Source organism: Glossina fuscipes, unplaced genomic scaffold (genome assembly GCF_014805625.2).
Source record: "Glossina fuscipes isolate IAEA_lab_2018 unplaced genomic scaffold, Yale_Gfus_2 0, whole genome shotgun sequence".
In the NCBI taxonomy this organism is placed as follows: domain Eukaryota; kingdom Metazoa; phylum Arthropoda; class Insecta; order Diptera; family Glossinidae; genus Glossina; species Glossina fuscipes.
The window spans coordinates 17,831,730-17,857,430 of NW_023998414.1; the positions used below are offsets into that span (position 1 = coordinate 17,831,730).

At 33.8% G+C, this 25,701-nt stretch overlaps 4 protein-coding genes across 10 annotated transcripts; 2 read left to right on the forward strand and 2 right to left on the reverse strand.

The window, feature by feature from the left end:
• The first annotated feature begins 1,028 nt into the window (after positions 1 to 1,028).
• Positions 1,029 to 4,090, forward strand: LOC119640005 (alpha-glucosidase 2). Its single transcript, XM_038037784.1, has one exon. The coding sequence runs from the start codon at positions 1,251 to 1,253 to the stop codon at positions 3,867 to 3,869; it is 2,619 nt and encodes an 872-aa protein (XP_037893712.1). The 5' UTR covers positions 1,029 to 1,250; the 3' UTR covers positions 3,870 to 4,090.
• Positions 4,091 to 7,472: 3,382 nt separating this feature from the next.
• LOC119632950 (transmembrane protein 68) lies at positions 7,473 to 11,466 on the reverse strand. 4 transcript variants are annotated; one of them, XM_038026141.1, is made up of 5 exons: positions 10,776 to 11,466; positions 10,479 to 10,617; positions 8,069 to 8,528; positions 7,862 to 7,987; positions 7,473 to 7,793 (listed from the first exon to the last, which is right to left on the reverse strand). In XM_038026141.1, the coding sequence occupies exons 1-5, from the start codon at positions 10,819 to 10,821 to the stop codon at positions 7,683 to 7,685; spliced, it is 882 nt and encodes a 293-aa protein (XP_037882069.1). In that variant the 5' UTR covers positions 10,822 to 11,466; the 3' UTR covers positions 7,473 to 7,682. The 4 variants fall into 4 exon arrangements, with proteins under 4 accessions (XP_037882069.1, XP_037882053.1, XP_037882061.1 ...); XM_038026125.1 differs by having other exon boundaries at positions 7,862 to 8,017; XM_038026133.1 differs by having other exon boundaries at positions 7,473 to 7,809; positions 7,862 to 8,528; positions 10,776 to 11,430.
• A 428-nt stretch (positions 11,467 to 11,894) lies between these two features.
• LOC119632926 (transport and Golgi organization protein 2) lies at positions 11,895 to 15,584 on the forward strand. 4 transcript variants are annotated; one of them, XM_038026083.1, is made up of 5 exons: positions 11,895 to 12,870; positions 12,941 to 13,291; positions 13,339 to 13,470; positions 13,727 to 14,000; positions 15,014 to 15,584. In XM_038026083.1, the coding sequence occupies exons 2-5, from the start codon at positions 13,150 to 13,152 to the stop codon at positions 15,468 to 15,470; spliced, it is 1,005 nt and encodes a 334-aa protein (XP_037882011.1). In that variant the 5' UTR covers positions 11,895 to 12,870; positions 12,941 to 13,149; the 3' UTR covers positions 15,471 to 15,584. The 4 variants fall into 4 exon arrangements, with proteins under 4 accessions (XP_037882011.1, XP_037882029.1, XP_037882019.1 ...); XM_038026101.1 differs by having other exon boundaries at positions 11,899 to 12,870; positions 13,871 to 14,000; XM_038026091.1 differs by having other exon boundaries at positions 11,903 to 12,870; positions 13,348 to 13,470.
• Positions 15,585 to 15,626: 42 nt separating this feature from the next.
• On the reverse strand, positions 15,627 to 21,207 carry LOC119632915 (RRP12-like protein). Its single transcript, XM_038026072.1, has 11 exons — positions 20,958 to 21,207; positions 20,355 to 20,896; positions 20,171 to 20,287; positions 18,706 to 20,103; positions 18,384 to 18,646; positions 18,175 to 18,309; positions 17,680 to 18,112; positions 17,348 to 17,616; positions 16,754 to 16,926; positions 16,459 to 16,692; positions 15,627 to 16,128 (listed from the first exon to the last, which is right to left on the reverse strand). Exons 1-11 carry the CDS (start codon positions 21,097 to 21,099, stop codon positions 15,737 to 15,739), a joined length of 4,098 nt encoding a protein of 1,365 aa, XP_037882000.1. The 5' UTR covers positions 21,100 to 21,207; the 3' UTR covers positions 15,627 to 15,736.
• Between the last annotated feature and the right edge of the window lie 4,494 nt (positions 21,208 to 25,701).

Sequence of the window (25,701 nt, forward strand, 5' to 3'; positions counted from 1 at the left end):
CGTTTTTATTTATATTTGTTTTTTAAGATTTTTCAAGTTCCAATTTGAAAACTCATTCAATCCAAGCAATTATTTCGATTTTCTAAGACCTTGCTATGGAATATTATAAAGCAAGAGCCACGTGGGAACATATGAAAATCAAAACGACTTCTTTACTCTTGAGCATTCTGGTAAAAACCGTGCATTTTCCGCAAAAGGTTTATTTTTATTTACTAATTAAAGTCCAGTTTTACCTGTAGCGTACGAAGAGTAATAATTATTTGATTGGATGAAATCAGTTATCACGTACAGTTTCGAAAGCACTAAAGCACGTTTGCAGATTAATAATGTTTCGTCCTCGGTTTTTTTACGGTATCATTAGGCTGCTTATTATAAACATTGCTTTTTTTTATTGCAATTAAGTGGTGATATAGAAGCGCCAAATCTAAATTTTATGCTGCACTATAATGCTAACTAACCACCTCTCAGTACCAGTGGCTAACTTTGATACCATATTTTCAGTTTACCTTTTAAAAATAATAAAAAATTTTCTAATAAATCTTTTTGGCGCATTTCGCGCTTTTTTCTACGAACGGGCCATATTAGAATGAACATTTCTTATCCACAACGAATAATCACGGTTAAGAAAATTACATTTATTTTATTGCTATGATATGAGCCTAAAGGAATAGCATAAGACTTTGTTTATAACGTTAGAAGAGTATTTACAGATAATTATTTATAAAGACAAAGGAACTTAGTTGCAGACACACGACTTTTCACAGCAACGGATATGTCAACTTAACCAACGTCTTTCCTGGGAAGCGAATATTCAATTCCTTGTACATCGAGCGTATTTTGGGGTTAATAACAAGAAGAATTGACTTATCAGTCACAAAAGATGACTTTTCCACCAATGAAAACTTAAAGACACCAGTTTACGATATAAAAATTTCTTATTAAAAATACAACGAAGTAAGAAAACGAAAAAATCGCGCGCTTTTCAACACTGTTACTTATCATTTTATATCAAATACTTGTAAATAAAAAGAACAAGAAGTGAATACTTCTTTTTTTCACTGTAATAAATATTATGTTGCTGTGAAGATCGAAATAATCCTGGATTTACCACTTTTAGCCAAAGAATTTGCGCTCGACTGAAATATAAGCATTACGATTTAAGATTAGGTAATGTAAACCATAGAGAAGTGTTTGTTGTTGTGCAAGCTGGTAAAGAAGCTAATATTGAGTTTTATCAATAATCAATAAAAATGGCACGTCAACGTAATAATTCTAATGCTGCCGGCAGTTCAAACAAATCGAATAAATCCAGTAATCATAGCACGCCTACAGAGAATTCTGGATCGTCGCATAGCACGAAGTTAAGTAATAGTGGCAGTGGCAGTCGAGCTAGTACTACTGGTTCAAGTACCACTTCGCAAATCGGCAACGAAAAGCAAAAGTCCAGAAATCATAAAAAGAAAGCTACTTTCAATTTATCCTCGAAATTGATTTTAGATAAATGGAAAACATTAATTGGTTGTGTCTGCTTGGCAGTGGCTTCATACTTTGGCTACTTAGGTTATTTAGAAACACGGGTTAATACGCCTTTCGATAATCAAAAGATGGTTACACGAGCCGGTTTAGACAGTCCTGAACTATATTGGGGTTCTTATAGGCCTCTAAATTACTTTGGTTTAAAGACAAGAGACCCGCATGCATTGGTAACGGGTTTAATGTGGTATGCACCTTCCAATTTAGGCCATGGTGGCAAGGGTATTCGACATTGGTGTGACATGGCTGATAATTTGGATAAATATGGTTGGACTCATCATGACGGTCGTAATTTTGGTATACAAGAAATTCACGATTTACCTTTTGAAATAAAAACATCATTCATAAAATATACGACGGGCAAGCAATTTGGTGGCGATTGGACTGCTAGAATATCTGTTAAGAACACTTCCAAGGCTTGGGATCGATCAATATCATTGATATGGTATGTGGCCTTAGATGAAAGAACTAATGGCCGCATTAATTACATATCAGATGATAAAAGTCCAGAATCTGGAGTTTATGGTGAAACATTGGGAACAGGAGAATTTCAATTGCGCTTTCACCCGATTAAAGGAAAAATCTTGCACAAATCATATCTAAGCACCATAGCGCCGTCTTTGAGCAAATTAAAAGAAACTGTTTTCACACATTTTCGTGTTTTTACCGACAAGAAAGGGCAACGTTATGTAGGCTTGCCAGGCGAAATGATATCGCACAATGGCAATATAGCTTTGGATCCGAATTTCATAGCCATACAAATCACGGCTGAAGTCAACTTCACTCTCGATATAAGTTATCAATCAATATCGGGATTTTCACTCAACAAGCTTGTGCCAAAGCCACTGACAGGCAGAGACTTCACTAGTTCGTTGCAAGATCATGTTTTAGCATTTGATAAGCGTTTTGAGGATACTTTCAATTTAAAAGTTCGTGGTTTCTCTGCCGATGAGATCAATTTTGCCAAATATGCCGTTAGTAATATGCTGGGAGGAATTGGTTATTTTTATGGTGCTAGTAAAGTGAAGTCCGTGCATACATCCAAAGCAGTGCCTTATTGGAAATCTGCTTTATACACGGCTGTGCCTTCGCGTTCGTTTTTCCCACGCGGCTTTCTTTGGGATGAAGGCTTCCATGGTTTACTATTGTCATCATGGGACATTGACATTGAACTAGACATTATGAGTCACTGGTTTGATTTGCTGAACATCGAAGGCTGGATACCCAGAGAACAGATACTCGGAGTGGAGGCTATGGCTAAAGTGCCAGAAGAATTTGTAATTCAGCATAATTTAAACGCGAATCCGCCCACATTTTTCTTAGTCTTGAAAAAACTATTAAAACATCATAAGGTAGAATTAGGTGAAAATAGGCGTCTAGACGTTTTGGAGAGATTATATCCACGATTGCAAGCATGGTTTTCGTGGTATAACATTACTCAGAAAGGCGACGAACCTGGTGCATATCAATGGCGTGGTCGCGATCCAAATACCGAAAGTGAATTGAATCCGAAAACCTTAACATCAGGATTGGACGATTTTCCAAGAGCTTCCCATCCAACAAACCGAGAAAGGCATATCGATATTCGATGTTGGATAGCCTTTGCGTCTGGTGTGATGGCCGAACTTTCTACTTTGTTAGGCAAAGATGACATTAAATATTACGAAACAGCCAGTTTCCTTCAAAACAATAAACTTTTGAATAATCAACACTTAAGCCCATATACTGGTAACTATGCCGATTGGGGTTTGCATACAGATTCAGTGGTCTTGAAAAGACCACAATTGACGCAGAAAAATTTGCAGCGTGTACAGCAACAGCATCAACCCCTTGAAATGGTAAGAATTATCCTAAAGCAACCCGATTACAGATACGTAGACAGCAATTTCGGCTATGTTAACATATTCCCATTTCTCTTGGAAATATTGGATCACGATTCAATTTATTTGGAGAAGTTAATGCGAAACATTAGAGATTCCGAAATGTTGTGGACTAAATACGGATTGCGATCATTAGCGAAAACGTCGCCACTATATCAGAAACGCAATACCGAACACGATCCGCCATATTGGCGTGGAGCCATCTGGGTTAATATAAATTATTTAGCTTTAAGGGCTTTAAGACATTATGGTACCATCGAAGGGCCGTACGCAGCTTATGCACGTGAAATTTACACCGAACTACGCGAAAATTTAATAGAAAACATTTTCAAAGAATATCGACGTACAGGATACTTATGGGAGCAATACGATGACATAACCGGACAGGGTAAGGGTTGTTACCCCTTCACCGGCTGGAGCTCATTGATTGTATTGATCATGTCGGAAAAATATTAAAATGCATGTATCCAATGGTAGACATTAGCTGTATATATATATATGTTTGTTTTATTAAAGTATTTACACTTAGTTGTAGGTTTATAAAACAATAATTTTAACGATACTTAGCTACAAGATTAACACAGTTAAGAAAAAAGAGAAGACAAAGCATTTTATTTCCTGTTTTAGATAAATGTTTCGCAATAAAGAGAATTGTGTGAATTTCTTTTTTTAATAAATTACTTTAGAATTTCAGCTTTAACTACATCCGACTTAGCGAGAGTCTTTAATACGTAGCACTAGCAAAATACCGAGGTATACCAATTTTGTCATTGTATTTGTAAATCTCTGTAAACGGCATCAAAAGCAAGTACCATATCATAAACAATCTTGACGATTCTTTTCGACTCTGGCCGTTTATTGGAGAGTTTTTACTATCGAGTACTTTACTAACATGTGAAATATACTAGAATAAGCCGCGGCCTTCCATTAAATACTGAATTAAGGCACTATAGGGGAAGAGGTCGAAAAAGATGTTCAATCTGATCCGACAAGCTGAAATCGAATCAGAATCACTCCTTGAATCTACATTCTTCCAATAATAAAAGATTGGTCTACATCAAGTCCCTCCAGGTGTTGCATACATCCGCACAAATTTTATATACCCTTGTACCACAAGTGGTGTACGGTTTTTTTATATCATAAACTAGAGACTGAACTATAGAACTAGCACTGCGCACTTACTCTTAATTAATTCATTGTTCAGAGATCAATCTTAAAAATAATAAAAATGGTTGAGACGTAATAATTCGTAGACATAGGAAACATCACAGTCACAGACAGACTTTTTTTTAGTAAAAAGTACTTGAAGCCCTTTATTGCTGAAAGAGAAGTGAACAAATAAAACCATTGTACTATTCTCCTAAAATAGAGACTAAAAAGGAAATATCTGAGAAAATTCTATTCAGTTATGACTGAATCTTTTATACCCAACAATTTGCTTTTTTAAAGAATGCAAAAAAAAAAACAAAACTTTGCTATTTCACTTTGTTGATTGGGTGTGACCGCTTTTTTTTATACATGCTAGAGGATTGTCCGTCGAGTAGATCTGTGCGACCCAAATCCCCTATGGTTGATTTACTAGGCACAGATTTTCATTACATTGTCCGAATTCGGTAAGCTTTATTTTCATGTCAAATTATTATCAACGAGAAGTGTGGAATTTTTAGGCCTTCTTACCGTATAAAGATTGAGTTTCCGTAGCAACGATTGCACGGCAAGACGTTCACAAAGAATGCCGAAATACTATTGCTATGCGATTTTTTCACAAGATTCTAGAAAGTGCAACATCTTCTCTTATAACAACTTATCAAAAAAAAGGAGTTATTTGGTGAGTGGTCGGGAAAGTGGAGCCGTGCGAACTATTTTCAATAGTATTCGTCCTTAGGCGAAAAACACATCTGTGTACCAATTCTCATCAAAAATTGCGGCCTATGTGTTGATTTCGAAAACGATTCGGTATAATAAAAGATGCGTCCACCTCAAGTCCTTCGGACTGTTACATGCATCGGCACAATCTTAATATACTCTGTACCAAAGGTGGTGTAGGGTATTAGGAGACTTAATGCATGCAAATAGGAATTCTTGATAATGTTTGTGGGTAAATTAACGTAAAAAGCGTGATTTTATGTTTTCAACATTCTGACGAAACCAGAGGTCATCTAATCTTCTTAAGGGACTTTTATCATTACTCATGCGAGCAACTACAACAAGCATAGAGCGTAAAGTATCGAGTATGATAGCAAGTATCGAGTATTTTTTTTGATTAGTTTATCTTGTATTTGAATTAAATTTGAATGAAAGCATCGCGCTCGGGATGGGGATGAAGATGCGAAAGCAGACCTTCTTTCTTCTATTCAACATGTTTTTAAGTTTTGTGTTGTTGTAAATAAATCGGAATTTTAATCATAATTCATTAATTTATTAAGCATTATAAAAATAAAATTTGTAAAAATTTCAACACATTTCTCACGTATAAATTAAAAGAAAACAATTGTTTTTAAGTATACAAATAAGAAATATTAATTTAAAATCTTTAACTTGTTTGCAAAAAAAAAAAGGAAAAATAAATCCAAATAAAAACTTAATTGAAGACATATTTTCTTATATTAGAATATTAATATTAATTAATTATATTATGTTTTTGTTATTAAAGTTAGTTTATTAAATAAAACATGTAGAAGGGATGAGAAGACACAAGGACTTAAGTTAATTTTACACCTAATAGTTAACAAGAAAATCATAAATTTCCCCGATAAAAACGCAAACGTTCGTTTACCTACTTAGCCACAAGTCAACTTTACTAGTTTCACTAGCTATTCATTAAATTTTTTGTAAACTTTAGACTTGACGTGTTAATAGTCGACAAAAAAATAAATAAATAAATAAAAAATTTAATTGAATTAAATTTTAAACGCAATAGATAACAAATATACGTTTTCTTGGGTTTTTTTATTCTCGTTTGGCTATTTTACTTTATCCGCTCCAAGCTTTAAGAAGTACTTGAAAACGCCTCGTGTAACAAATGCATATTAGAGAGTCTCCATTTCTTTGTGGTACAAGAGTATATTAAGTTTATGGGTACGTATGCAACAGCCACACAGACTTGAAATGAATTCCACCCCATCCTATAATGATCTAAGCTAGCCCGTCTGTCTGCCAGTCTTGTTTGTAGTTAGCCTACAGGAAACACTTTTTTGACCACTGCTCATGTAACGCCTTATTTTCAAAAGTCGCTATATGGATGGCTGCAGGCTATTATACGGTATTTAATGGTGGGCCTTGTCTAAGTATTTATTTGTATATTTATATACACATATATAAGGTCTCTTGCAGTGTGATAGAGAGGTTTGCAGATCCTTTTTTTTATCCATTATTAGAAATTGAGACGAATTGGGACAAAATGTCCAAGTAATTTGAAAAAATCCGAATTTCCAATGAATTTTCTTTAATTACTTTCACTTTATAGCTTAGGTTAATGAGACTTAGAAACTTGGAGCCAATATATATTGAAGTCCCATTCGGGCCCAGTTGCCAGTTAACCGTTGAGAAGTATGTAAGTGGAAACCAGAGATTAATTAAAAAGTTTGCGACACCCCAAAGCACATACAGAGTTGTATTAAACATTGCTTGCGTACAAATCACTTTTCATATAGCCATTTGTTTATAAAAGTAAACCTTCTTATCTTATTTATTAGAGGGAAATCAAAAATATTAGTCTAAATTTCAAAATAAGTTGAGAGTGAACAATTTGATATAACTTAATCACCGGAATCTATTTATTCGACTAATGCGTGGTATCTTAATGAATTTAAAAGAAAATTACAATTATATATGCATGGATAGCAAAACTTCGAGTATAATAATTTATCAATCGGTGATCGATTGATTCGTTGTTAACTAAATTTAAAAGCCATGTAAGTACCTCGAAAAGAAAAATAATAATAATAATATAAATAAAAAAAAATAAATAAATAAATAAATAAATTAGAAAAGAAAAATGCTTAGAGCTTAAATAGAAGAAAAAATAGACTATATAAATAATTTAAAAAAAAAAAAAAAAAAAAACAAAGAAGAAAAAGAAGACATTTCTGGAAGCTTAATTATAGTAGTTAATAAAGTGTGTACACGCGTGTATGTATATATAGATATAAAATGAATATACAACAATCGAGAAAAACATATCGTTTCAATATCATAATTTAATAGACTATTAACATGGTTTTGTTATTTATTTTTAATTCAAGAGGGGGGACATTTTAAACTTAACAATTAAACATATTTTTTACTGCGAAATGGTGGGAAACGGTCCAGCAGCGCATGGAATATGCTGCCCGGAACACGTTGATGTTTATTGATTAAATCCTCTAAGGCTTGAGCCACCTGTGCAAAATAATGCCTAAATTAAATAAGTAAATTTAATAATAAAAATAGCAATTCATTTAAATTACCTTAACTTGTAACTCCTCGGGTGTTATGTTATAATCGTATTTTACCGGCTTACCCAAATAGGTGCGAAATTTCACGGGGAATCCGCCGTATATTGGATAAACTGGTATTCGGACTGCATTGTATAGCTTTAAAAACAAATTTCGAAATATACCTAACTGACGGAAGCCTTCACGTAAATTTTGTGTAAAGCAAGGAATGATTGGTACCTTAGCGTCTAAAGCCACCTTAGCAAAACCGACACGATTACGCCATAATAGTTCATAATAATTATCGCCAAATTGCGCTTCGTATACACCGCCCGGTGATATGGCCAATAGGTTGCCTTCATTTAAAATGTTCACACAAGATTGTACCGTGCCGGGGCTTATGTGAAACGCTTCCGATATTGTTCCCCAACCGGGTAATTTAAACAGAAATCGATCGCCTATACTGTAAATGAGGCGATCCTTTTGTAAAACAACTCGCGAATTAAGATAATACATATCCACCGGTATGGCACCATGGTAGTAAACAATTAGAGCAGGACCGTTATCCGGAATATTTTCCATTCCGATAACCTCGTAGCCATGATAAATGCGCCCATGGGCATCCCAAATGGCTGCCACCAGTTTACGTCCGAATTCCCAAAACCTTCGATCGGTACGAACAGCCCGTAAAATCACTTCTCTGTAAAGAAAAAATTTAAAAGCAACCCTTTTTTTTTTGTTTTTGTACAAAAGGAAAGCAAAAAAATAAATGCAGAAACAAGAAATGGCTTAAGAGTCGAAAATGTTTCAAGCAACATTTTCACAATTCCAACGAACCTATGTTAATATCTAGACAAAGGGATGGATGCCTACAGCTAAAAAAAGTCCAACGATCTCAATACCTTTCGATCGATCTTTCACTAAATCTGATGTGAAAGAGTAGATGCGTTGACATTAGCAAGATTTTAATTACTAAAAATTTGTAGGAACACCATTCCTGTCCACGTCAATCAATTTTTTTTTTTTTTTGTTTAATGGATTGTTGGGAGCTTCGGGAATACGTGGGAAAAATTTATTATTTATAAAAAATTTTATCCAAGCCATCTCCCAAGCTCTACGCCAAGAATACTTGTATCAAATGTATTGCAGCTTAATGTCTTGCCATTTGATTACTGCCTCCTCTCTGCGGTACAAAAATTTATTGTAAAAGAAGGCATGTCTGTCATGTATTGTAAAAGTAGTGTCGGCCGTTTTGTTTGCTTTTAAGAATTTTCAACAATTTAAGGAGAGAAGACTAAAATTTTCGTACTACTGACATAGGCTAACTTTTCATCTAGCTAAACAAGTAAAAACACTCATATCCTGTCGTTAAATGCCCTATACCACTTTACTTAATACACTTACTCATATAACGACGTGGGCTAAAAATTGTAGGTTGCACACAAGAAAACAAAGTGGCGAAGCAAGAACTTCAGATAGATAGGACGGACGAATACAAACCGATTCTTAAGTACCAATAACTTGTTCATTTGTAATCGAATAAGCAATATAGTCGTAAAAGTCTGAGTAGTGGATGATTGTCGCTCCACACCTCTAATTGTCACAACAAATAAATAAAATGCTAAAGTTATGGAGAATAAAGAAACTTGAGTTTGCGTAAAATCGCTGGCAATTGTAGAGAGGTCTCAAATATTTACCCATGACAGATCTATAGGAAATCGGGGGCGAATGTTTAGATTCCCATTAAAAGCTATTTTGAGCAAAATTTTCTAATAAATCTTTGAATCTTTTTTTTTTGAAAAGACTAAAAGCGAGTTTGTGCACCCTTTTGCAGCTGTGGATACAACTTACGTGTACCATAATACTGAACTCTGAACTGAAAAAAGAAAAGAAACAAGACGTAAAGTAGGCTGGACCATGTCGACGCGATGCCAGCGAAGCAAATTAAAGAAATAGCAGGGAAATGCCCAAGAACATTTGCAGAAGGAGAATACGGGGATACGGGTATGAATAAATTCGTCTTTTGTTTGCCGACAAGCATTGACTAGGAATTACATTGGCAATTTGACAGGTGAGAAAGTAAGCGAACGGAATTGAGGGGGGGAGTAGAAGTAACGGGAGAAACAGCAAAAGACTTTGGAATATGCGCACCACACTACCATAGATGGAGTTCCCTTTCTCACTCCAATCTTTTTCATTCTCCCATTCCCATCTTCTTAGAAGGAGGAAGGAATGGTCCATCCAATAAAGAATGCACGGCGGGTAAGATTATCACCAGAATGAAAAGTCATTTTCAAGACGAAGTAAACATGTGACGAAAGATATTACAGTTAAGAAGGTATCCACTTTACCTCCATTGGTGCAATGGTCGGCTATGAAGATTTCAATAAATTGATATATATATATAAATATATACTCGTTTAGGTGGATTTTTTTCTGCTTTCTTTCTTGCTGAAATGCGTTATTTCGAACACGTTTCTCAAAGTTACAATAACTTTCGCAACACATCGCTGTTTAATTTTATTCTAAACACCCATTATTATTGTTCTGGTGGGACTGCTCGTGGAATACAACGAAATGAATAAAATTAATTGTGTTTTGTGTGTTGGGTGCCTTATTGTTATTAATGTTATCATTGTTGTATACAAACCTGTGCAATTTGTAAATGAATAACACTAAAAAAGATATGTAAATTAATGCCACAAACACCAAGGGCAAAAGGAATGTTACAATTAACGGTGTCAGTAAGCGATACAGCCATAATGAATAATCCAAATCGATATACGAGGCTGAAAGATACAAAGAAACAAAAAGGTCACATGAAAGAAAGATATCAATAGTAGCGCTGTACATAAATAAGAGATTACGTACAAACTTAATATGAATAATATAGATAAACAACCAAGTAAGAATAATGGAATAGATGTAAACGTTAAGCTAAGCTTACATAGTAATTCTTGTAGTCTCTTTGTTATATCTTGTATAAAATCCATAATCGTGATTGTTGATACGTGTGTTTTGTGGATTATTCGCAAAGAAACTTTTTCTTTAATTTCGTATCGTGTATCGCGGCCGTAGTCACTTCGACTTTGCTCTAAGTCTCGGGTGTAGTTTAATGCTTTCTTTTCTTTTCAAAAGAATCAAAAGAATTCTCTCTTCATATAGTGTAAAATGATTTTTTGTTTTATTTTTGTTAACATTGTTGCTGTCTCAAATGTTATTATATCTATTTAAATTTGCTACCTTTTTTTGTTTTATTGTTTTTGCTGTTTTTATATAAATATTTTATATTACATTATTATTACTGTTATTATCTTTCAAACCTCTTTGAGTTGAACATATATCTTACATATATGCATTTTTTAATTTGTTTCTTATATTTTATATTTACGGCACGCAAAACAAACACACGCATACGCATACGTAGTATGTGTTTATCTTTCTAATTATATATTCCACTGAAGTGTTTATTAGAATTTTGCAGCGTCGTAAAAGTTCGTAAATGCCGCGTGAAAACGTTTTGTTTACCTATTAACTTCATATAGAACTGTAGTGAATTTCTGTGATAGAACGTCAAAGCCACTAAAATTCTGAAAAGTACCGCATAAAAATGTACTATATTTGTTTCAAAATTTAGCATACAATGTTGTAAAATTCCGTACGATGCACATAAGAAAGTACACATTGTTTTTTCTTAATGGATAAATGAAAGTTCGCAACAATCTGTCGCGTATGGTTATCGAGAGTTTTAGAAAAATCCTTTTCAAAATACTGCGATATTTTTGCAGTAAAAATATTGCAATATCTAATGAAAGACGTCTTCCATTTTGTACATCGCTGTACGAAACTATGGCCAGACACGAAGAATCGCCTTACAAAGTTCTCAAAGCCAAATGAAAATAATATTTTCAGATTTATAACATCATTAAACGAAATTGATACTATTTCGCCAGTATGTTATATGTAATGTCTAGACTAATGTTGTTCTTACAATATCTATACATGCTATTGAGACCGCGCGAGAGACATTACAACTAAAATGCATTTTTTAACTTTTAAAAGTCACACCACTATTCCAAAGCTTTAGAAATGGTTTTTTTATCAGGCAGTTTGACAACACGACAAATTGAAACACACATATTTTTGCTGTCTGTAAAATGACATGTTGGAAAGAACAAAAGTCGTAGGATCGTTGATCGTTAATATTAATTGATTTTTTTATAAGAAAATGTTTGATCTGGAATGTTATTATTGCTTATATTTGAATTAATGCGTATTCAAGTCTTGCGGCGACGGCTAGTCGTCATCAGGGTTAACTACAGGCTTGTCCGTTCATCGTAGCTTGCAGCGACAAAACAAACGAGAAAATCAGACAATCAGAGTAATTGTAGGTACACTGAAGGTGCTTTTGAGAAATATTAAGTTCGGTAAAAGCCGGCCGTAGCAAACGAGTTCTCGATATTACTGGGTAATGAATTCCTTCTCCTAGATATAATTGTAAACCAACTGAATTCAAATACTAAGCTTTAACTTTAATATTAACTCAAACTACGAATCTACTAAACTAAAAGTATACATACAATGAACCAAGATTAAAACCATATTTTTCACGTTATAATCCAATCATTTGGTATCTTAAAATTTTTCGTTCATACGTAATGGAATGGAATATGGGCTTGCAAAAATAATTGGGAAACCTTAGGGAAAGAGAGCCGTTAAAAGAGAAAAAAATTTAAATTCTAGCTGACGATGTTTTTAATCATATCAATCCCATAAATCGAAATAGTGTTATCAATATCAAGCAAATGACATATTTTTTATAATTTGTCGTATTTTTATACTTTTCTTAAAAGTTCATAGAACAAGGGCGAAAAACAATATATAAATATAGAAAAAAATTTGCAGTGTATGCATCTTGATGAACTTGGCATAACTGTTTTCAAATATATATTTGCAAGTCAAGCAAGTAAACAGAAATCAGCTGTGGTGAAAAAAAAATATCAAAAACAAAAGTAAAACAACCGCTGCAGTTACTATTAGACGTAAATATCTAAATAATAATAGTTTCTTATGCAGTTTATTATATTTTTTTTTTTTATTACAAATTTTCAGAGATTATAGAGCTTATCTTTATTAAAATAAACAAAGTTGAACGTCTAATACAGTGATAAGACATTAATTAGTTGTATATTAGACGTATAAGCAAGAGTACAATAAAACGCGATCCAACGCAAACAAAGACTAACAAATTTTGAGGGCATTACTGCAAAAGTATAGAACGCAAAAAAAAATCGGTGCAGTGACTAGCGGAAATTTGAATTATGTGCGTTATATTTTTCTATGTAAATTCCAGTCCGCAGAACGGCGGTTACAAGCTGATATTGGCCTCAAATAGGGACGAGTTTTATGCGCGCGACACTAGACCGGCAGGTACATGGATTAGTAACGAATATGTTTATGGAGGTAATTAAGAGAAGCTTCATTTTCCAATTTGTAATGAAAATGTTCAGACTTTCTAGGCATTGATTTAGAACCGGGTCGCGAAGGTGGAACCTGGCTGGCTGTCTCTGGTAAAAATGGTACATTTAAGGTGGGAGCTTTGTTGAATTTAACGGGAGAACCGAAAACTCGTAACTCTTTGGGTAATTATTCAATTTGCGAAATTATCGAGTTTTAAAAAAAAAAAATTAGCTTCAATTTATATACAATTTTATTCATACACTTCGCTTTTTCCACTCTTTTCACTAATTGTATGCAAAATGTTTAACAATATTCCCTTTGTTTTCGTTGTGTGTTTGCGTGCGTGAATGTTTGTGTCTCATTGAATTAAAAATACACTCTACCACCCCTGTGAAAAATAAAAAAAAAAAAAAAATGCAAACCTCTTGTAATCCCAAGTTACAAACTGCTATGGCGCACACAATTGTAATACCACTTCAACTTTAACAAATGTTACCACTATACCGTCAACCACTATCATTACAACAACAACAAAAACCTATTCTAGTCCAACACTGCACAACAATAATAACTCTTTATTAGGACGCGGCATGATTGTTACCGATTATGTCAGCAATTTTAATGAAGACTTTAACAATAGCAATTACAATTGCCGTTTGGTGGAGGATTGCTCCAAGTATAATGCCTTTAATTTTGTATCCTTGGAAATAGGGTAAGCTTAGTTAAATATATATTTTATATATATAAATATACATATGTATGTATATATTAGATAGTCTCAAAAATATAAAGCCTAATAATGGAGATATTTTGGATAACCTTCTCATGGTTTCGCTGAAATAAATTTTGAGAATAGCGAAATCTGTTCAAAAAAACTATGACAAATTGTGCGCATAAGTTTGAAAATTTACCGCAATATCACATTTTTTTGAAAAGAAAATTTAGTTTGAACATTAACTTTTAGAAATTAATTGAAATCCTTCATTGCACCCTACGAACTGAACGGTCTAACATCGAATAAATACTGAATAACAAAATGCTGTCTTCGGGTATTCTCCGTAGTAAACCAAATCACTGATAAAGTAAAAATTAGAATTAAAAAGCAAAATCTGTTTTGGAATTCGTGCTAGGAAAGAAATTCATGTAACAAAGTATACTTGTTCTTATTCGTGAACCGTGTTATTTCAAAATTGGGTGAAAACGGAGTCATGTGTATATATATCTTATAAGTTGTAAGTAAACACATCAGCAATTGTGAATTAGGACCAAGTTAGCGACAGTTGGGCCAAGTTCAGTGTTTAAAGAGACTCTTTGCTTTAAGGCTTTAGAGGCTAATCTTATGCCTTAGGTCAAGATATGCTTTGTTTATTCTTTCGTAGGTGTACTGTATTTTTTCAAACTTGGAATCTTACACTGATTCAATTATATGTATATCTCATGCACGCTTGAGCAGCGAGGTACGGTATAATAATAATAATAATAATAATAATAATACAGTATAGTAAATAAATTTGTTCTTTTATAAAACAACAACAGCCTTTTATTCATTTAGAAAACAAATTCGTATAAAAGCCTGCTTGCGGTATCGTAAGGCGATTATATTTGTATATAATGAATGGATGAAAATTCTCAATCTTCTACGGGCTAATATTTTTTAGATTATCTAATATTTGCAGCCTTTTAAGATTTCCTTCCTAATCACAGCAATTTATTAAACCGTTTTAGGTCTTCATCTTCAGCAGCTATCACACTTTGTAGTAACGTTCCTGCCAGTTTAATTCACTATCCGGAAGAGAAATACTACGGCTTTGGTAATAGTTTACCTTCAGTGCCGTTTGAAAAGGTTCGTTTCGGTCGTGATCGCTTTCAAGCAATTGTTCAGAACTACTTTAACTCTGACAAACCGAGCGACGAGAATGTTTTAATTAAGCAATTAATGGATTTGCTAAAATGTAAGCAGCGATTTTGGCCAGACGCCGAACTAATGCGTAGAGCACCCAATTGGGGCGAACACTTGAGTGCCATAAATGTTGCTATACCGAATGAAGGTTACGGCAGTCGGACGCACACTGTGATTTTGATCGATGCGAACAATAGAATGCAATTTATAGAAGAAACGATGTTATCCGAAGATCCGACGGGCGAATGGTCGTGCACTCACTTAAATAAGCAATTCTTTTAAAAACCAAATAACGACCAATAACGAAACCGAGTGAGAGTTTCTTTAGGGGGGCGGAGGGGTGATTAAGCAATTTTTTTATTTCTGAAAAAATATACAAATAAGTTTTACTTACTTAAAACTCATATTTATTTATTTCTTCTTTTTTCTCATTGCATATGTATTAATTACAACTTGGACATATGTAACATCTATTTTCAATTATTTTTCTTTATTAAGCCTTTGTTCGACACGAAGACTTGGGAGGGAATACTTGCATTATTATTGCGTTATTTACCACTTCTCGTATGCTTTACATTTTTAACTCCCCTTAAAGCACTTTTACTGGCCCCTTTAACGATGCTCTTAAAAGTGCCGACATGCTTGGCTCGTCTTCTTCGGTTCAAACTTTTTCTGCTTAAAGGTATATAAGCATAAGGGTCCAGTTTACCTTTCTTTTTCATATCCCCTTTAGCTTTTTTAGTGCTATACTCAGAGCCTGTATGCTCAGCTTTAGTCGATTTCCTTGATTTAATGGACTGGACATCATTGTCAACGTGTGCTTTTACTAATGAACGATGTATTCCTTTTCCACCAGCTGTGTAACGTGTAGAAGAGGTTTTACCCGAATGTATACTCAAAGCGTCTGTATGTTTGCGTTTAACTGGAGGTAAAGCTGCTTCTGAAATTTTTATTTCGACAATTAATTGTTATTGATAAAAGCTAGTGAACCTAATAGCTTGGCTAGGGAAACGCCGGTATTTCTTTGTTATAAACTCAAGACATTCTTGTTACCGCGAATATAATATTTTAACCAGACATGACGCAAGGCCGACATTGTGTATAGCAAAATTGGTCCAAGAGCGCGTGTGATTTGCCAAGTATTTTTAAAATTTTTGAAAGCTAGAAAATGCTATACGACAGACGGACATTAATAAATCAACATAACTACAAAATTTGCAAAATCCCATCGCTCGGCATTGAATATAATAACTTTGTTAAGCAAATTTACCATCACTAGACTCCTCGTCCAAACCGCGTTTAATTGATGCCTTTTTCGTATGAGTATCAGCATGAACAGCATCGCCGTTAATGCTGCTATCATCGTCACTGTCTTCTGTATTTTTGGACCCTTTATCACTAATTATCAGTTTACCATCAGCGGAAATCTTAAAACCGCGATTGGGATCCTTCGTTTTGGTTTTTAAAGTTGTCTTATTATCATTTAACATATTCGGGCGATTCGCTGAAGTAGAACAAGAAATGCATTATTCTGGCAAAAGAATCCAAACGAAAAGAATACTTACTTAAAATATTGCCTACGGATTTAATATCTGCCAAATCTACAATATCTTCCGGATCTTCCTTTATAAATGTATTACGAGACTTTTTAGCTTTCGTTTTCGTAGACGATTCATTTCCATTTGTTTCCATATCTTCCGGTAAATCGGAATCTGAATCAGCCAATATGTCTTCAATGCTGAAAAAAAAAACAAGGAAAAACGTTACAGTTGGCCAACTCCCATCATTAATCACCCTGCATCAATCCGTTTAATGCAGTTATTCATGAGGCTTTTCACAAAATAAGGCGTTGTATGAGAAGCGATTGAAAAATTGTTTCAATCCGGATCATTCGTTCTTGGACCAAAACATTTCGGTATACCCAATGTAGGGTGCTGTAGGTTGCACCCAAGAATACAAGACGAACGGAGGGACATGCCAGCTTAGATCGATTATGATAGCGATTCTGAAGTGATCAGTGTAATAAAACATGGATATTATCTCAAGTCTTCTTGTGTTATTGTGTACATTCATACAAACTTAATTACCCCCTTGTACCACAAATACAAGAGGACATTTTTTTAATCAGAAATTTGAAGCAGTTTTCTTAAAAAACTTACGTAATGCTTTTCTTTTCCAAATTGTTTACAAATTCGTCCGCTGATAACTCGTCATCACTATCTTTGCCTGGATTTTGGTTCTTACGATTATCGCGGCGTAATTGCTTACGTATTTTTTTTAGACGTCGATGGGTAACTTCATCGTCTCCCGGCACAAATTTCACTAAGTCTTCGGCGGCAAAACGTTTACATAATTTCTTTAACAAATAGCCAATTTGTAAGCGGCAATAACGTTTAGTGTCCTTAACCATAGCCGATATAGATTTCATCTGTAATAGACCAATAGAATTTGAAGAGAGAATTAAGAAATTCTCAAATAATTTCGTACATACAATTGTCTCTAAGTGATTGGCGACCAAAGGGGAAGGCATCACCTTAATAAAAGTAATTAGAAATGCCACGGAAGCTTCGGCTTGTGGACGAGATTTTTGCACCAAAAATACAGCGACTTGCTCCATAATAAATTCCAAAGTATTAACAGTTATATTTTTACCCTGCTCTTGTAAAACTGTTCGGAACGCTAATATCGTATTAGTTACTAAGGACTCATCACCGGTAAAACCCACTGCTAATATATCCACGAAGTCATTAAGTTTGTTCTCTTGCTGATATAATTGCAAGATTAACTTCAGTAACTCCTGCGATATATCCTCTTTACGAGTAGAAAACTCTCGATAGTTCATAATAGCCTCTGGTAAAGTCTTCACAACTAATTTGTTGTTAGCATTAAGATTATCAAGACTTTCGATAAGAACTTTAAGACACCTATTCAGAATGTGAGTTTTTTAAGTGAATAAATATAATCTTGAATAGTGAACATAAATTACCTTAAGCGTGCCGCTTGGCAAACGGCACAACTCGTTGTAAAAGCCTCTAATAAGAGTTTTTGCAGCGCTACCAGATTTCTACGTCTAAATTTTTGACAAGAAGGCGCTTCTGAAGATAGAATGTCACTTAGTAATCTATTGGAGATTTAAAGTTTTAAGAAAAATGTGAGAAATTTGCTAGTTTGAATGGTAAGATCTTATAAATTTACTCATAAGTTTTACGTTGTTGCTTTTTAAGCTTTTGTTCGTCTTTAGCCACTAGTTTGGACTTTTCCGTCTTCAACAGTACCGGTACAATATATGCTTCAAAGAATTCCCTGATAACTTCGCATGTTTGAAAGAGCGTTAAAGCAGCTGTGATGTCATAAATGGCATAATAATCGAAACTAACTACTGGAGTGGAAACGACTTGTTTATAAGCGGTATTAAATAATTCTTTACGAATATCAGCAGGAGTTTTTTCTAGATATACCTACAAAAGAAAATTAATTGCTATAGACTTGGAACGTTATTAAGGCGTAGCGAAATTACCTTTATAACGTGTAAGCATTTCTGTTGTAAATCTTGTTCGTAAGTACCGTTAGGCTTTTGCGTGTAGATGTTAAATAGACGTGGTAGAAAATTCTTAGCGTAATTTCCCAACAATCCATGAATTTCTAGATTATTTTCTCCTTCCAATAGCTCAAGTAAACCATCAAATATTGGGGCGCGAAATTCAGGATTGTTATCCAACGCATTCCCCAAAGTGGGAGCTATTAGGGAAAAGTTCTCTGGGTCTTTAGGATTTCTACAAAAACCTGGAAATAAACCCCAGAGCTGACAGCACAGTAATTCATAAGTATGTGACATGGATATTTGTTTTTCTTTGGCAAATTTATGCCATTTTGTATTGCATTCCAAAGCCAATGTTAAAATAACTTCTTTGAAAAATGTAAAAGTAGCGCCGACCGATCCCTGCCTTAGTAAGGGTAGAAGCCAAGATCTGTCTAGCATTACTTCTCCTTTATCGTTAGTCAGAGGTATGGTCTTTAATACAACCTCAGGACCCATTGATTTAATTGCTGCCATAATTGCGTGTTCGATTTGTAGGCGCAAAGAACTTTCGGTATCGTAACGTTTAGCAAGTTCCAAGAGCGACTTCGACAAATCATTAACAAAATAGATGCCGCACACTTCAAATATTATGGCAAACGTTAAGATCACATGTTTGAGAACCTCTCCAAATGGAGCTCGTAGAACATCGTGCAAAGATTGTATGAGATGACTAATAGGCAATTGGTACATATTAGCTGCTTCTTGCGAGGTACAAGCTTCTTTGACTGACTCGTATAAAAACTCCTTAAGACAGTTAAAAACGCTTGCAATGATTTCCGAGTGATCGGATCGCCATAAATCGTTTGCCACATTGGTGAAATGAGGTAAGGCGTTCATGCACAAATCCATATCGAGTCGTGATAAGTGAATGTAACCTTCTTTGAGTACAGTGAACCAGGCGAGAGTCTGTCGACGATCTGATCGATCAGGTCGATATTTATGTATGGCCGTTAGCAATTTGCCACACATTACCGAATTAAGATTAGTGGTCCGCGAAGCAAACAATGAATGTAACGTGTGGAAACAACTTGTCCTTGTCACAACGTTAGCTGCTGTCATAATGGAAAGCAAATGTTCGCAGATCACACGTATGTCGTTCATTTTAAGCGCCCCAATTATATCTTTGAGTAGTGTCAGTGTATGCAACAACGTAGTCTCCTGATGAGCTAGAATATCTGGTTTAAATTGATTTAAACAGAATTTGGTAATCCGATTACTAGCAGGATGAGCTTTAATTTGAGTGGGATTTTCAACTGAATTCACATTTTCTGCAGGTAACATGAACGTACTACCATGAACGATGGCTACAATGGCATGTTGGGCTTGTTTGCGTATCTATATATTTAAGAATAAAAACAATAAATAAATAATTTTTCCCTTTAATTCTCGTTATTTGATATACCTTTGGCTTTGAGTGGATTGTAAACGAAAGTAAAGCATCAATGTATTTCCAGATTGAACTATAAGTCCAAGTTGTGTAAACCTGAGCTCTTAACAGTACCGATAAACAACTGATTGTCTAGGAAAGGATCGATTCATTGGTTAAATTACTTCATTAACATTTCATTTTAGTAAAAGAAACTTACATATCTTATAACATTTTGATTCGAAGATTCAGCGAATCTTTGCAGGCAAAACATTAGAGTTTGAGCGGTTTCACTGAAGCGTTTTCTCAATACCATGGTGGGCACTGATTTGATGCCCATCGCCAACAAGGATATACCCGCTATAATTTCATTGTCCTCTTTGCTAGCTTCTATTTGTTCCATTAAAAGTATAAAATATTCTGTAGATGATTCTGAGCCGCCGCGTTCCTTGATGATTTCCGTTAGTGCTGTTAAAATAGCTAACATTTCTTTATGCAATTCGGATGTGGTGCGAAAACCCACCAGTAACTTTCTAAAACTTTTATTACTGCACGAAGTATAATTGGTAGCAAAAGTCTTAAAAGTCCCCGGTTGGGTTTGGGTCATGGCCTCATCATCGTCATCATGGAAACTAAAACACTTTAAACTGCTCGCCACATCGTTAACTGTGGTAGTTTCTGCATTAAAAGCGTTACGCTGATCATGCTTTAACACTGCATCTAAAGTTAATGTGCCTGGACTTGTCGTCGTGTCAGGGGATGCTGCAATACAATTATGTTAGAAATCGATAGAACTTTTTCCACAGCGGTTGCTTACTCATACCCAGACTTAAATTTGTTTGAAAGAAGCGCGACTTAGCTTTAAGTCGATGTTTCATTTGTTCCGGGTTGCAGGTCGAAGAGTGTCCTTTACTCCAGGTTTTGCCTTTAACGTGACGCTTTAGTTTTGAACGAAACCTTCCCATTTTCAAGATATCCTTTCACCAAGCTTCTATAAAGAATATTGCAAACTTCTGGAATTAATTGAAAAAACAAAAAAAAAAAAACACGTGCCGACTGTTAAAAATGGAATTTTAATAGAAACCTGTGTTGTAAAAAGTGTGATCATCTTGTTGACATGATTGCCAGCTCAAGATGAAAATAAGGAAATTAGGTATAAAAAAATAATATGTAAAGCGTTGAATACTCTTTATAGTACAACTATAAAATTTCTTTCAAACCAATATTAAGCACTTAATTTAAGACAAATATGTAAGAAGAATATCTTTTTCATATAGCTTGGTTATGATATGTTGATCATCATAATATCACGTTGCAGACGTGTGAAGACGTATTATTATAACCTACTTATACCAAAGAAATAAACTCATGGACATAGTCAATTTGCAACTAGGAGTATCGACTCAAAAGAAAATTGCTAATATTACACTCCACAGGTAATTTCTACATGGCGAAGAATAGCCAACAACTCTAACATTAAAATATTCTTCTGGACGAAAAAATGGAAGTTATCGGTTTCAAAATTGGCAGAAAAATTGGAAGTTCTTGCTTATATTGATAATAGGCCAAATTGGTCGAGAGACACGCCTTCCGTGCACATAAGTTAAAAATATCGTTGCTCTCTGGATCGTTTGTTCATTACTCACAAGACTACAATAGAAACATGGTAAAAGACTATAAGTATACCGTAAAAAACTAGAAAAAATTGATCAGTGGTGAAGGAACATATGAAAAAACAAATAAACACACCGGTAGACATAAATCAAAATATACACACGCAAACAAAAATACAACCAAACAAACCAACAAGCATACACAGAAAACAAAGATGGATATAACATGTAAGAGATCTTAAGATAGGTCCCCATTTTATTACATCGATCAACAATGATTCTATATCGATTCTAAATTCGTTTTTCTGTCCGTTTGATCGCTTGTCTACCCACGTATTCTTGTGTTCAATCTACAAGTCGCAATTTTTGAGATATTTTGATGAAATGACTTTTTAATAAAAATTGATCTGACCCAATCCATTTTCAATAAGATTCATCTCTGGGCTAAAAAATCTCGATGTACGAAATGTCATCAAAGTCGTTTAAAAGGTTGTTATGTGAATAATCGTAGAGTGGTGCGGGAGCCAACAAATAAAGCGAGTAATGGATATAATGGATATAATAATATATAAAATAATAATGTGAGTTTAAATTTTAGATATATTTACATTATTTAGATATATTTAGCCGATCTAGAATATATACTGTGCGGAATTCTTAAAGCATGTTTCTGAATGTATATTACGGTTCTTTTTTTTGGCGTTTTTCGCACTACTTCCTATCAAAGACAAAATATCCAACATTAGCCCGTAAAAGTAAAAACTTTGTCCGAGAATTCTTCATTCTTCCGCTTAGTACTAGGTTTTTAAACGTAAATAGGTTTACGGGCATAAGAGGATGAACAAGCATGTTCTTCTTAATTAATTAGTTTAGGTGCCGTCTGCAAATTTCATACGTGACTAATCTAAATGTTCTCTTAAGCAAACATTGAACCTAGGGAAGAAAGCTTGCAAGGCCTTGTCTTTTTTTACAATAAACCAGCCAGCACGGATCTTGAGAAAGTTAGTGATCAGAAAAAAGTTTAATTTCTTTAACATTATGAAGATGTTAACTCAATAAAAGAAGAATTAAAGTTCTATAGTAGGTTTGCCCTATATGTAAATGCGAGGAGAGATCATCTGAAACAGGAAAAATAATTATTCAGAATTTTGATGAGATGAAAACCAATTTTCATAGAGTTGGTTGCAACACGATTTCTTACCCGTAAGACATCTTTAAAATGTGGTTTTCGAGTAGAGGATGAATCTTCGTTCCTTCTTTCGTCGTCAAAAAATGTTAATTCGTGCGGTACTGACTCATAGTGGATTTGGCGCATCATAAAAATGTTCTTCAATTATTAATTTAAATAATTTTTCAATTAATGTATGTATGTAATAATTGTGAGCCTTGCGTAAACTGTAGCAGCACATTACTGGACATAAGGTATCTTTTGGCTGAAATTTGCGTTGTCCATACGCCGGCAAAGATTAGACTTCACAGGGTCACCTGTGTAACTGTCTTTACCAGCCGCTTTTGCCACCATCTCGCATGTACCCTCTATTGCAAAATACTGGAAATCGTTTATTTGAAAATTCTATTTAATCGGCCTGTTCGAAAATAAGCAGTTCTTCAAACAAAATGATAGCATAATAATGGCTTAGTATGAAAGGTTGCAAAATATCGTACCGTATGATTTATTCCTTATAGTTCGCTGGTAATAACCGATGACAACTTTGTAAAGAAGAAGCAAACAAAAGAAACCAGTTGAATATTATAATACAATACGTAGATTATTAGGCAAAAAATGTTTTCGAGAAAAAAGCGAAAAACGAACAGAAGGTGATTAACTTTTATTCTAAATAAAAGATAAATAGTTTGTGAAGTATATTAATAAAACCAAAGTATAATATAAGTTAAGAGGAAGAGACTAAAACTAAAACAAAGATTTCGTGATAGCGAAACAGAAAAAAAAGGGAATGCATTAAAATGAGAGCAAGTAAGCAAGTGAATTAAAGAGAATGTGAAGAATGTTTAATAAAATCTGCGAATGAGGAGAGGAAAATCAATTAATAAAAAAAAAAAAATCAAATGCAATCAAATTAAAAGCGATACATGAAAGTGGAGGTCAATCTAGTGAACTTCTTTACTGAAATACTTTCCTAACCGTTATTTTGCAAGTGTTGGTAATAACATTATCAGAAATATATAGTCAGAAAATGCAAATAAATTGAAGTAAAAAAATAAGTTTTGTTAAAAATATCTCAACTTGCCAGATAATCTATCTATCTCGTATCTTGTTGATTGAAATAAGTAAATGAAAACAACAATAACAACGAAAAACGTGAAGATATACATAGATGTGACATATTATTGTATTAATTCGACAAGTAAAAAGACTTAAAAATAATTGAATAAAATGTTACTAAAGTATAGCAAAATCAGCGGTAATGGAGGTGCTGGCCCAAGTTCTTCCACATCATCAATTACCATGACAGGAACATATATCGCTCGTGGAACAGGTTTGTTTACTAAGTTTACTAGATACCTACTTTCAAGTATGTATGCATTTTATTTTCATTTAATAGATATATTACATGCAATATATGTAAGTACAAGTGAAAAATTATAAAAATATATACATAAATATATATATATATATATATATAAATGTGTGCGTACGTTATTATGTATATGTATGGTTGCATATGCACATTTTATTGATAATTTATGATGAAATAGAGAATACATGTACATATGTGGTTTTCTACTCTTAACAGTATGTGAAATTTCTTATGTTTCTCTTACTAGATTATAGCTCTTACTATTCACTATATTCACTTGGGCAAATATTTTCTTTTATTTGTAGCTGTGTTTTGCGGAGCGATTTAAGTCTCTCTTTCAGATATATATGTAGAACTCTTCAAAAGAATGATAGTTTATAAAATTGATCTGTTTGATTGAGTATTTATGATTGTTTGTTGACAAAATATCTTGTTGGAAAAAATATCTTTCTTATTTTCTTTAATTAAAAGTTATAAGCATTAGTATGAAATTTAATTTCTATAAGAATTTCTTACAAGATAATATGATCTCCCAGCAAATGAAATGACCACAAGCCAAATTGTATACAAAAATATTGTTTTGTTTTTTTTAGCGAAGCATACGTAATAAACGGAAATTATTATTGCGTTGGCCATAATGGTTTAGTTATTTTCAATGCTTCTTGATTTACGTTTGTGCGAAAGTATATGTTGTTCAACGTTTTATCATCTGTCGTACCAAAAATGTAGTCTTCGGCAGCCGACTAAGTAATCTTTCTTGCTTTGCCGCGCTTACCTGGCGAAAAAAATTTTATTTACAGTTCTTTTTGATGAACTATTCACTCACCATTCTTTGGGTGTTAGATTATACATAAGTAATCCCATTAAATACAATTTAGCGGTATGAACACTCGGAACAGGAATTTGTTTAATTGTTGGTGCAATTAAAGTCGAAAGGCAGTAATTTCTTCAAGCATTTTAGATTGAAATCTTCACAATGCATGTACGTACGTATGTACGCATTGAGTAATGATAAATAATAAGGTAATTTGGATAAAAAAATAATACTGTAATAAACGTATTGATATTGGAAACAACTAAACGCATTATAATATTAATCTTTTGCATTCCACCATTTCTTTTTTTCTCTTTCACAAAGCATTAACTCTTTAATTAATGGTTTCAAATAACATAATGTCGAGCCTGTGTCAACATAGTATTTGGGATAAAATAGACAATGTCAACAAAAAGTCGACATAATGATGTAAGGGGTGAAAGAAAAAGTTATAACAAAGCATTAAATTATGTACAAGCAATAAGTACGCTCAAGTAATAAGTATACAACAACAAAATACAATTGGGGCGTATCGTGTTTATGCCCGTGTTTATGTCGATTTATGCCCCCGCACGTGTTAGTGAGTACTAGAGGGAATAT